Genomic DNA, 13,229 nt, shown 5'->3' with positions numbered 1-13,229 from the left:
AGGAAGAGGACGTGTGTTTCGACGAGTAGGATCACATTAAGTAGTAATAAGGGCAGCGGAGCAGTATAAAAGTAAGTTAGCAGTAAGTATGTAGGAGCGGCTTTGTTTTGGCACAAACACGAAAACTTCAGAATTTAAGGCTGAGATCTACAAAGCGTACTTTGACTTTACTTTCAGTTAAAAAGAGACTGTTTTATATCAGCAGTATAGCGCTGTCTCGTTTTAACAGTCTTAAGTCAAAGTGCACTCTATAGATCTCAACCTAAGAATGCGATCCCTTATACTGGCTTTCCACGGTGCGTAATTCTGCAAATATCACGCACGGCCCAAGACGATGGCGTATCTGCGCTACCACTGACGATTCTTTTCTCATGGAGTCATCCGCGTCTGTCCGCAATATCATGCACCGTGGGAAGCCGGTATTAGATGTGTACGATCTACAAAGCATACGAGTGTTATAGTTACGAGCACTCTCAGTTTGAAATCTATAGAGCGCACTTTGACTTTGCTTAGACTTAAGTTTCAGTTAAAACGAGACAGATTTATGCCAGCGGCATAACGCTGTCTCTTTTTCAGTGTCTTAAGTCTGAGCAAAGGTAAAGTACGCTCTACAGCTTCATAGTTGCCAATGTGAATTTCATTTTCATTTGTAAGTATAGTTAAAATTAAAAAACATAATTCGGTATACCCATATATTTTATTAGTTATTGCACATAAAAAAACATTACACGTCTTCCAATACAATCATTTAGTTCACACATAATAAATGATGTTAATTTAAATTATTATGTAGGTAAATGGGAATGCAATAAAATGCATAGTTGCAAGTTGCAACATGTTCAAAGGTTTACAAGTATTACAAAAAATCGTTTTACAATAAAATATTGACCTATTCAAATAATTGAAAAGAAGGTAGGTAGCTACGTTTATTTTTTTAATAAGTATTTTTGTGATTTTGGCTCGTAATTTTGTACTTATCTATAAAACATTCCTTTTGTATAATCAATAAATAATGTATCCTAACGGTTCAATATAAATATAAATTTAATTTTATTAGGTCCAATTTGAAATACTGATTTACTAAAATCTCATGATATGAAAATAACTTTCTAAAGTGGTACATCATAAATCCATACTAATATTATAAGTACCTACGTTTATCTGTCTGTCTGCTAGTTTTTTTATGACCCATCTGTCTAACCGATTTTAACGTTTGGAACAGGGATAGGGCAACCAACATCAGTGACTTGTTGTGGGTTAAAAATAAGGTTATTTTTATGTTCCCATAAAAACTTAATCAATTTAAGTTTTAAGTTTAAACATTTTCAATTATTCACTATCTTAAAGCAATGATTATTATTATTACTAAACTTATTAAAAATTTGTTGTAAGTAAAATGTAAAAAATGCTAGTCTACAATCATCTTAACTTTCTGATTTCATTGAAAGAACTCTTCTTGGCTTTCTGATTTGATTTCATTTCAGTCCATCACTAACAGGAGTCTATTTCAAGCGCGCTGTATACAAACCAAGTTTGATTCTTGTTCTAATGTTTATCAATCAGAATCAAAGAAATTTTGTAGACACGCGCTAGAAGCTAACATCTGTTTGTGGTTTGTCGGATTTTTGTAAATTTTCAAAGTTACAAAGGTTACAAACCTTTGTATAATATGTAAACAGAATGAGCCTGTGTATCTTTTTCATTACTTATTTATATATTTTGTTAATTTGTGTTATAATGTCATACGTTGTCTACAAACATCCAGATTCGAGTCTACACTTCCCTAGCTTTTGCTCAGTAGTTTCCCGACAATATCGAGTGAGTAGGTATTTAGTGAAGATCGTTTTTATTATTTATTATGCATCCTAAATATTTTCTGTATTCTCTTTTGTAATATTTACTGTCGTAATTATAGTAGTTCTGCGTTCATTTACGTAATTGACGGTCAAATTGTGTATGTGGAGACATGTCCGTGGTAATGGTGCAAGTCCTCAGTATGATACCGGAGTAGACAATCCTAACTTTTAGTCAGTTCTTTCTGGATGATGTCGAGTGTTTGAAGACCGCTTTATTACGCATGACATATCGCAGTAGGGTTTCGGATATAGCGGTGAGTTCCGCGGTCACAACGGACAGCCCTTCTAATCTAATCTTACTAGGAACATTCCTCAAAAGCCGGCAACGCATTGTTAGTTCTTCTGGTGCTGCAAATGTTCATGGGAGACGGTTATGCAATATAGGGTCATGGTACTTTGACTGTCTTTGCCTTGGAGTTCTGCGTTTACTATGTTATTTTACCGTGGTGGTCAACTTTTGTGTGCGTAAAGAGAACCCTAACTTTTACTCAGTTCTTCCTCGACGATAGATTCCGGGTACAGCGGTCAACTCTGCGGTTACAGCGGACAACCCCATGGGGATTTGACATGAACCGCTCGCGCTAGGATCATCTTGAGGAACATTCCTCAAAAGCCGGCAACGCATTGGTGGTTCGTCGGGTACTGCAGATATTTATGGGAGGCAGAACTATCATTAAATATCAAGTGGTTCCGTATTCTTTTTGTAATTTAACCGTAGACTATCGCAGCTTTCGGAGTTCCGCGTTAATTTATGTAATTTTAGTAGGTATCGCGGTCAACTTTTGTGAGTGGCAAGGCAATCCTAACTTTTGCTCAGTTCTTCCTCGACGATGTCCAGGTAGTGTTTGGTGAAGACCGCTTTGTTATGCATGACGTATCGCAGTAGGGTTCCGGATACGGCGGTCAACTCTGCGGTCACAGCGGACAGACCCACAGGGATCTGACGCGAGCCGCCCGCACACACTAGGATCATCTTGAGGAACTCTAGGACCCTTTGACCTGAAAAAGGTAAGAAAATAGATTTAACTAATATTATTAACAAGTTTATTAAATCGTTACCTTTATAGGCACTGCAACTGACATATACAAGTACACTGGAAGAGGTGTGCCGTACAAAATGACAGGTATTTTTTGTGTCGATACCGAGCGTGTCGGAATTAAAATTAACGGTGTCAAATGGTCTTCGTGTTGACAGATGTCTCATCCATACTAATATTATAAATGCGAAAGTGTGTCTGTCCGTCTGTCTGCTACCTTTTCCCTATAGGTAGGTACATCAGTGTATACAAACGGTAACAATATTACAATAATTTCGAACCGTCGAACGACCGATAACGAAACGAGCACGCGCAATCGAGACTAGTTTCATCGTCCCATTCACGATTGAGTCATAATTCACGATGAACCAGGAGCCACCATGATTGATTGAACCAAACGAATCACAGACCAATCAAATGATTGAACGACCGAAAAGATTCGATCGTGGCACTAACCAATACTTTGAACGATTGAATCGTAGAGAATGAACGATTGACACAGAACTACATTAATTAAAAGATACATAAAACAAACGTATCTTCTTACAAAATTAGAGATTCTTAAAACTTTATTTAATGGCGACCCTGAAGCCCTGAACTAAATTATTGATCTGCCAATGTTAGTAAGCTACGAATAAGGTGTTTTGGGCGCGACGCCAAGTGATACAGCGCCATCTATATGTGATAACAACAAACTTGCATGGTAAAATTAGCAAATCGTGGAACGCGATTAGTCTTAAGATAATATAAGCTTTATTTACTGAATTATATGCTATATATACACTACACTACTATAACAACAAATATAAATAGTTTATCAAGAATTTCAAAATGACCGCCATGAAAATTAAAAACGGGTTATTTCTTGTACGATGGTACGGGACCCTTCGTATGCGAGTCCAACTCGCACTTGACCGATTTTGTTTAATAAAGAATCCTGTAACTTACGGACAATCTGTCTGACTCGATGCTCTGGGTCCCTCAGGGATAAGATCTGTGTTTTGATGAGCTCCTTGGTTTCGCTAGTTAGCGGCTCTTGGTTGAGAGTTTCTAGCAGTTGTTCTGTCATGAGAATCACTTCTTCAGCCACGGATGGGAGGATCACTTTTAGTTCTCTGCAAATAAGTAAACCAGATACCTTAGTACAGTCCGACAAGGCTCTTCTGGCGCGTGGCCAAAATCGTAACTAAAGCCGCCGTCATGAGAAGTGCACTGGTTGATAGTACGCTGTGACGGCATAAAGCTGCAACAGCGCCAGGGACTCAAGGTGCCAAAAGAGCCTTGTCGGACTGTACTTAGTAAGTTAGTAAGTAGTGTGTCCAAGAACTTTTTGACCAGCCTCCCGATTGTGTGAGACAAACGTAGTCATATCGTTATCGCAATCGACAGCAAATTCTGCCAATTGATTTGTTGATAAGCGAATTAACAAATTTTACGTTTACATTTATTCACAGCCAATCAAGGGGCAGTATTTGCTACCGATTACGATACCTAACGATGAATACGTTTTTAACCGGCTTCAAAAATGAAGGAGGTTTTCAATTCGTCGGAATCTTTTTTTTTGTATGTATGTTCCCCAATTACTCAAAGACGCCTTGGACCGATTTGGAATTTATTTATTTATTTGAAAGGGTATACTTTGCAGGTGGTCCCATAAAAATTTGGTGAAGATCTGATAAATATCTTCTTCAATGGATAAGAGTAAATTGCTCGCGATCAGTGTAATAGTTTAGTAAACAGTAGGGTTTTAACTAGGCATAGCATATTTTAGTACAGTTGGGCCAATTTTACACACAATTTTACTATACTAAATGTAGTATAGTAAAATTTGTAAAAAAAAAACCGATTTCTAAAAGCACAAACACTAAAAAGTAATTTTTGTTTCTATACATGTAATCTAAGTGTAAAGCTCGCCCGACTTCATACATAAAATGAAGTCGGGCGAGCTTTACACTTAGATTTCTAGTTTCTTTTATTATGCTCGCTTGACTTCATACATACATTATACGTGTAGAAACAAAAGTATTCTTTTTTTTCTCTCTCTCGTCTGGCTTTACAAAGATTAGCCAATGTCGAGTTTGTAGTTATTTGTAACAAGTTAAGGAAACTATACAAGTATGGACGAATTTCCAGTCAGTTTTAACAAAAAAAAATATTCCAAAAAGGCAGAGCACGCCCGCCAGCTAACACCAACACAGACGAAGTCCCAAAAGTATTCTTACACAATAGGGATGATGACTACGAGTCAAACCAGCGACTTTTTAGAAGACGTCAAAACACTCGCTTACTATGGGAGCTTGTATGAAATACACGGATGTGACGTCATACACATTTAACGTAATTTGACGTACTTTTTTAGTTAAATCGATTATTCAAAATGCTTTGCAAACGTAAAAACTTGCATCGAATGTGGATTTTACGAATTTTGGAAGACCCTATATTTAATAATTGTATTGTATTGTAAGCCTACCTCTATTTTTTTTATTATAATTTTTTATGTTTTTTTTTGGTTTTGGTTTTGTTTTCCCTTAATATTAAGTATAATATACAATACATATTTTTAATTTTTTTTTTCATTTTAAGATTAATTAATAATTACTAAATTATAATTTATTTTTGACCTAGGCATCATCCCCATAGGAGTGCTGGTTCTTCCTTCACCTTTCTACTATAGTACCGCAAGGGATCGCACCCGTACACTCACATGTCATTACTTGTGTTGTCCAGTATGATGAACAGCTTCTCCTTCAGCCGCTGTTTGTGCTGGCCTTGCTGGTCAGCGCCGCAAGACGGGCTCAGCAGGATTAGTGACGTCACACATATCAGCCGGTACACTTGAGTACCCAATTCCGTGAAGCGAGGCTTGTCTAGTATCACAGTCTGGAACGGTCAAGTTAAAAAAGCCGGTCAAGTGCGAGTCAGACTCGCAGTCTTTAAGGGTTCCGTACCATCCTACAAAATATACCTAGCACCTTTATGTAGAAATCTGCAAGTCAATAACGGTCTGCGCCATCTATATGTGATTAAGTGAATCAAAATTTTCGTGAACACATTTTTTTTTTTTGTGATATAACCACAAATTCTGTATTCGGATTTATTCCTTTACTTGTGCTATAAGACCCACCTACCAAAGTACCAAGTGGGGTATCGTATGAAAAGATTTTACCTGAACATTCTAAAACAGATTTTTATTTATTGTTATTAATACTAGTTTTTGGTTTATCATGCAAAGGAACAAATATCCGAGTAAGGAACCCTCAGTACGCAAGTCTGACTCGCACTTGTTGCGTTTTTTCCTTTTGAAGTATAAAACCCTAATAGTAACACCAGCCCGGCTAGCAAGGGCAGTAGATAAAAATGATATCCCCAATTATATCCACTGATTTGTATGACATCAGTGGATATAATGGGGGAATATCATTTTTATCTACTGCCTATCTGCCGTCCTAACAAAGAGTGCAATAAGTCGAGATTTTGGGCAAATTGACTTAAGACCATATCCGTAATCAGGAAAATGAGCTATATCTTTTCGCCTTAGACGTCTTTTTTGTATCTTCAGTAGTTTAGGTTCTGTTGGTTATCAAAACTGCAATATGTAATATTACGATTTGTAAGTAGCTAATCATAACCGCGAATATCTCGAAAGTAGTCGAAACCTAGTTATTGCTCTCTTCGTTAGGACGGCAGCTATGCTAGCTGGGCAGCACTAATTAGATCAGGTTGTCCTCCCTAGAATATAATCTTACTTCAGGATAATTCTTAGAGTTGTCCCACTCTAAAAGCTCCAAGTACGCCTTAGCTAAAGTTTGCGCGGTGACATTCCTTATGACATTCGTATCTGTCACGGGCAAAGTTAGTTCCACCTTGTCAATGTGCCGCTGCAGCCATTCTCGGGTGTATCGTAAGCCATCTGAAATGTTATAAATTAACGATCAAACTAAGATAAGGCAAGATTGCTGCCTGGTCATTATAAATGTTATAGTCCTACTAGCTTATGCCCACGACTTTGTCCGCGTGGATTCAATTTCAAACCCCTATTTTACTCCCTTAGGGGTTGAATTTTCAATAACCCTTTCTTAACGGAAGTTACAATAGTTACGTAAGTCATAATAGCTATCTGCAAGACAAATTTCAGCCCGATCTGTCTAGTAGTTTGCGCTGTGGCATTGAAAGATCAGTCAGCCAGTTTCAACTTGACATTAGGTTAGAAATCATTGAATTAAAATATATAGAACAGCTCCCCAATAAAATTCGTGTTCCAAAAAACTGTCGAACCAAATATGATACTGGCCTCAAGCCATAAGCGAAGATTCCTTTACATGAAAACTTTTTTAACGTCCGTAAAAAAGCGTTGACGTGTGAACAATATAACACACAATACTTGGGAATACATTTCTTCTATTTGGGCGCTTTTTTAACGGACGTTAAAAAGCTCTCGGGTAAATGAAGCCTTAGGCCTAATTTAGCCAGGTCCAGTTTTTTTGGGTTTCAGCTTACCTTCAGAAACCTTGAGCATCTCGTCAAACTTGGTCCGTTCATACGCGACGCTCTCCTGTTGCACGTGGGGGCGGATCATGGCTATCAGCGTGTTGGCCAGGTCCAGCTCAAGCACCTCCAGGGTTTCCAGGATAGCGCGGAAAATGTCCACCTGGAATTTAAGTCCAGTTTTAAGTTTAACCGAAACTTAAATCTAAGCAAAGTCAAAAGCGCTTTATAGATTTTAACCTTAGTGCGGAAAATAATTCAAGATAAAGAAGATAGCTCAACGCATTAACAAGCTGATGTGGTAGTCAGCATTTTAATACCCGGCTGAGTTTGTTGTGGGCTCTTCTCAGACCTGGACGCATTTGGAACCCTCGCAGCTTTACTTTTAAGTTTCCGTAATTAATTATCACCACTATATCATCTTACAAATGTAACAATTATGACTATCAAAAGGCACGCAATAGTACCTACTTTGAGTAACTGATTTTGAATTTGATTCTGCATATCAAGTCAATCCCAGAACATACAGCCGAAGGGCAAATGTCTTCTGGAGTGGAGACCACTGGTAAGATAAGTGTAGATTAAACAGCAATCTACTAATCTGATTATTATTTGTTTAGGTCTATATTATGTATTTTATTATTTATATTATAGTACATTATTTAAATTTTAACATGTTTTTATGTATTTATTTATATATTTGTGTATTTATTTATTCTAATATTATATATAAATGTATACTTACACCACCTACCTCTAATATCTATAGCTATATCCTTTGGACCATTTTGGTTGCCTGGAAGAGATCGCTAAGTAGCGATAAGGCCGCCAAATTGTACCTATATTTTGTTGAGTTTTGTATGTGTTTTTCTGTACTAATTTTGTGGTGTACAATAAAAGTATACTCATTCATTCATTCATTCATGACCTTAAAGCAGTGGAAACCAGGGGATGTGCAAATACTCAAATCAAAATAAAATACTCACAGTATCAGTAAGTTTAGTAATATCCTGTATCATCTCGTCCCTGGCTGGGGCAGCGAGCTTGGCCATCAGGTCTATCACATAGTTGGCATATTTGTTGAAGTCCAAACTGTTATTCTCTGCTTGCTGCTTGATGAACTCTGTATCCAATACCTCTTCAATCATTTCTTTTATGCGAGTCTGACGTGGTAGGAGTATTGAAAAGAGACCCTGAAATTCGTATTTGGATAAAATATCAATTTATATGAATGAGCTTAACACCAACAAATTCCTAAAAGGCTGGCAACAAAGGGCGGCGGTAATCACTCAACATCAGGTGGCTCACCTGGTCGTTTGCTCGCAATTTTCATTTAAAAAAAGCGCTACTAGATAAGAGAGTTAGCCAATGAAGACAATTTTTTTTCGTCTGACATGTAGTCATGACGTCATTTACACTATTAACAAAAATGTGATGCATACGGCACTATCTGTACCCTTAGTAAGTACCATTTTGTACCATTACATCAGATCAAAATGGACATATTTAAATCCCTTTGCTTTAAAGTTGTAGACTCAGTAACTATTATAGATTGTTTTAACGAAGTTCCAATTTGAGGAGCTGGAATCATTGGTTGTGTAAAGCAATTAAGATCCATTCACTTTGTTTGAAATTATGGCATTTTGATATCAAAACATAATTGAGATGTCTTTCTAATCCTGTAGATTTAATTTTTAATAATAGAGGTAAGATATTACCTGTTTAACATCCTCAAGAAGTACAAGAGCTTGTTTGTACTCTGGAGGGTCGGAATTAAGTTCTTCTCTTAGTATATCAAAATATGCTTTGTGCATTGTTTCTTTTACTAACTTCTGGTAGCTGAAATTAAAGTAATACTTCATTTTACTTTATTGTAATAGTTGTTTTCAAAGCTATCTTAGTACAAAATTATGGAAATGTTGGGCAAAATATAGTTATAATAATATTTGGAAGTTTGTGTATGTTAGAAAGGCAACCTTCATGTAATCAAGTGGTCACACTAGATGAGTCATTCTGAACAAAAACTTTTGCAGGCTGCAACTTGTTTTTGCTTACAACTTGATGTCCAGTGTCATACTAATTTTTACAGCTTTATAAAACCTGATTTTTGTTTGATATAGGCCTTGTATAAGTACTGATTAAGTCTAATGCAGGAAGCTTACTGCTACAGCCACACTGTGGTAATAGCAATCAGCAACATAATCATAACTTTCATGCTAAGGGAACCAATTTCGTCATCTCTTAAAGTGACATCATGGCTAAATCCAAACCAGCCTGACATCATTTTAAAAACTTAGGGTTGGCAATATTATCATACTAAATGATGCATCATACTAGAATGTAATGCTTGTGACTTAATCCACATAGATTTAGGTTTTAAAAAATCTCATGGGAACTCTTTGATTTTCTCTCAAAATCAGTTAAAAAGAAGGCTGAATAATATAAGTATGGATCATGTCATAAGATCGTGATCTTGAGTTGAGATCACAGTAAAATGCCTACTGGCAATTATTATTCATTGATGTTATAATGGGCAGTAGATAAGGTTTGAAATATTTGAAATTTCAAAAAGGAAACCCCAAAAACATTTATCAGAAATTACCTATTATCTGGTGGCTCAAATGGTTCTAACTTGAAATCCTGGTCAACAGCAATTTCATGTGCCAGAGCCATATTCTGCATACCATGTGCAGCCTTCATTATCTCCTCAAGAGTAACAAACTTAGGTGGTGACGCCCCTGTGATGGTTGAACCTCGAACTCGGAACTGGATTGGCTCATTTGCAAAGAAGCTGGGGCCACTGAAATAGACAGTGTTTTTGTTAATATTTATCTTACTATTTTTTTTTTTAATCTGGGTTCAAGCCTTTGTGAGTCAACTCAGGTGGATTTCTAAAAGGTATACAACACCTTTAGTTGTATATAAAAAACCTAACTTACTTAAAATTTTCAAGTATTTATGTTTACTTTTTTTTAGAGTGCAGTATCTTTTAAATAGCAAAATTATACCCTGTTACATAGAAAGGATATGTAACTTTTTTACTATTTTGTGTAATTTTTTTAGCAACCTATAAGTAGGTGTAAATTATAGTTTAGACATTAGGTTGATAAAAGCCTAGAAGTTGAAAAGCAGATCCCACTGAGTGGAAACAGCAAGATATGCAACAGTAACCTACTCTTTTCTATTTTGTGAGCAGTCAAAAAACAGATGTTTTTCATACAATTGCTAATGGTAAAGCTATGTAGGTATCGTAGGTGAGTGTTTTTTTCATAAAAACTTGATCAATGAAAACCAATTCCAAGGTAGGTAATTTACACCAATAAACTATAACAACTGTTTTTGTCTTGGGGGTTAAAAAGAAGCAAATAAATAAAACATGTAGTAATAGAAAAGTGAAGGAATTTACCTTGAACCAGTAGGCATAGGCTGCGAAGGCATTCTATTGTCCTTTCCTTTGTCATCTTGCGACTCCGATCCGCTAGGCTTCTCGCGATCACCCATGATGAAATCCTTTTACAAACTGAGCCAGGTACAAGATAATACCTTCTCAACCCATATACGGATGCCCACTTAACCGTTACACCGTCAAAACTTCAATATCATGCGAAGTGAATCACCTTGTTTTGATGCTCTTTCGTAACATAACCTTACTTTTGGAACAAAGGATACAATCGCAAACTTATACTTTTCACTAGAAATATTATTCAACAAACCTAAACGATTCATCAACACTAATAATTACACGTTTTCAATGTCTATTTTTAGAGGATTTTTTGTTTTAAAATATATTAATTATTTTCGTTTACTTGTCAATTTTGGAGATGTTAATGTCAAACACAGATCACTTTTTTTTTCTCTCTCGTCTGGCTTTACACTGATTAGCCAATGTCAAGTTTGTAGTTATTTATATACAAGTTAGGGAACCTATATAAGTATGGACCTCGTCTGTGCCGGCTCCCGCCGACATACACCCGGCGCCCCTTTAGAGCGCTTCCCAGTAAGTTCCACTACCAATAAACACCAGTAAAATACAAAAACCGGCACTTCTAACAAAAAAAAAACTCCAAAAAGGTATAACACGCGCGCCAGCAAACGCCACCACAGACGAAGTCCAGATCACTCACTAGTCTGGATTGGTCTGGTGTGGATAATAATGTTCTGTGGTCTGAAGAATGTTCCCGCGAAATTCAAATTCAATTTCTTTTTTAACCCCCGACCCAAAAAGAGGGGTGTTATAAGTTTGACGTGTGTATCTGTGTATCGGTGTATCTCTGTATCTGTATGTGGCATCGTAGCTCCTAAACTAATGAACCGATTTTAATTTAGTTTTTTTTGTTGATCGAGAGTGTTCTTAGCTATAATCCAAGAAAATCGGTTCAGCCCTTTGAAAGTTATCAGCTCTTTTCTAGTTACTGTAACCTTCACTTGTCGGGGGTGTTATAAATTTTTAATTTACACTTGTTCACAATGAAGAGTGGGCATGTGATGGTTCGATCATGATTATGATGATGATGATGTCGAAATATTTATGACTAGATGATGCCCGCGACTTCATCGGCGTGGATTTACGTTTTTAAAAATCCCGTGGGAACTCTTGGTGTTTTCGGGATAAAAAGGAGCCTATGTCCGTCCCCGGAATGTAAGCTAACTCCATACCAAATTTCATCAAAGTCGGATAAACTGTCGGGTCGTGAAAAGCTAGCAGACAGACAGACACACTTTCGTATTTATAATATTAGTATGGATAAGCTCACGTGTGCTTGGATGAATGTGAAAACATCGTACCAATTTCCGAGGGACTTCCAATCCCAAGGGTAACCTAATTGAATGCGAAAGAAAAATCAAATTTCATTTGTCACAACGATTTGACGTGATTTTCCAACACGCAACACTTTGTAAGGCATTGTGCGTGTGACGTGGGTCCGCGGACAGGGACCGAACCGAATCGTACTTTTTCAAAGAACACCCTTCGCTGTAATACGGAAATCTTTTTGATGGACGCTTTGGAAATTATTTTTTTGTCGTGTTGTACAAAATATGTTATTGCGAATGTTAGTGTTATTCTAGCGAATTTCATATTATGTACCTACTTATATAAGAAAATACGGATCATAAACTACGGAACGACAATAACCTACGTACCGCGCGCGTCTACAATCACAAGCCTTAATATTTAACAGAATCAGTAGGTAGGCAGGCAGGTACTTTATGACAAAAAACACAATTTTAATTCAATCGAAAAGTGACACAGATAATGGACTGTCACATTTTGGACTTTTCTACAAAATGTTGAAACGAGGAAACGTAACGAGTTATGTAACGTTTCCACTTTTATGTCTAAGTAATCCTGTTTAAAAAAACTTCTAGATAGGTAGTTAGACACTAAATTACCAAATTAGACAAAAAACATACCTGTAGGACCAAGTCCAATTTTAGCAATCATCGTATAAAGGATTAAAAACTGGATAATTATCCGAAGAGTCAGTTGCTACGATCATATATTTTTGAGTAGAACTCATCACATCTGGCAAAGCCTGAGTTTCTTTACTGTCATCTTTTTTTTTAATCTTAATTTTTTCGGGACTTTTGTCAACATTAATTACATTGCAACGTTACACAATCTAAATAACATAGTGGGATGCAACAGATAGCACATTAAAAATAATCACATCGAAATATCGCAGATCACCCAAAAGATTTTTCTTTGAAGTTAAATAACAATTGATGAACTTGCATTTATGGTTAATGAAATACTTCTGCCCTTCATCTTCGAGACCATTAATCTTAGTCCATGATAGAATGTGCTTCATATCAACCACAAATCGATCTACTCTTAATTGTAACTTTTTTT

The 13,229-nt window shown here is 36.5% G+C and overlaps 1 protein-coding gene across 3 annotated transcripts; it reads right to left on the bottom strand.

Annotated features, from left to right (window-relative positions):
* Nucleotides 1–678: 678 nt before the first annotated feature.
* On the bottom strand, nt 679–11,219 carry LOC123876470 (T-complex protein 11-like protein 1). Of its 3 annotated transcripts, none has more exons than XM_045922744.1 (10): nt 10,785–11,219; nt 9,981–10,178; nt 9,097–9,217; nt 8,365–8,571; nt 7,391–7,541; nt 6,640–6,803; nt 5,598–5,773; nt 3,842–4,008; nt 2,654–2,855; nt 679–2,012 (listed from the first exon to the last, which is right to left on the bottom strand). In XM_045922744.1, the coding sequence occupies exons 1-9, from the start codon at nt 10,877–10,879 to the stop codon at nt 2,659–2,661; spliced, it is 1,476 nt and encodes a 491-aa protein (XP_045778700.1). In that variant the 5' UTR covers nt 10,880–11,219; the 3' UTR covers nt 679–2,012; nt 2,654–2,658. The 3 variants fall into 3 exon arrangements, with proteins under 3 accessions (XP_045778700.1, XP_045778702.1, XP_045778701.1); XM_045922746.1 differs by having other exon boundaries at nt 679–2,027; nt 2,669–2,855; XM_045922745.1 differs by lacking the exon at nt 679–2,012 and adding an exon at nt 2,167–2,320 and having other exon boundaries at nt 2,650–2,855.
* Between the last annotated feature and the right edge of the window lie 2,010 nt (nt 11,220–13,229).

The sequence above is a fragment of the Maniola jurtina genome, chromosome 21, assembly GCF_905333055.1.
Source record: "Maniola jurtina chromosome 21, ilManJurt1.1, whole genome shotgun sequence".
NCBI classification, from domain to species: Eukaryota; Metazoa; Arthropoda; class Insecta; order Lepidoptera; family Nymphalidae; genus Maniola; species Maniola jurtina.
Note: the sequence above shows the minus strand (reverse complement) of the source record. Positions and strands in the feature narration are given on the sequence as shown.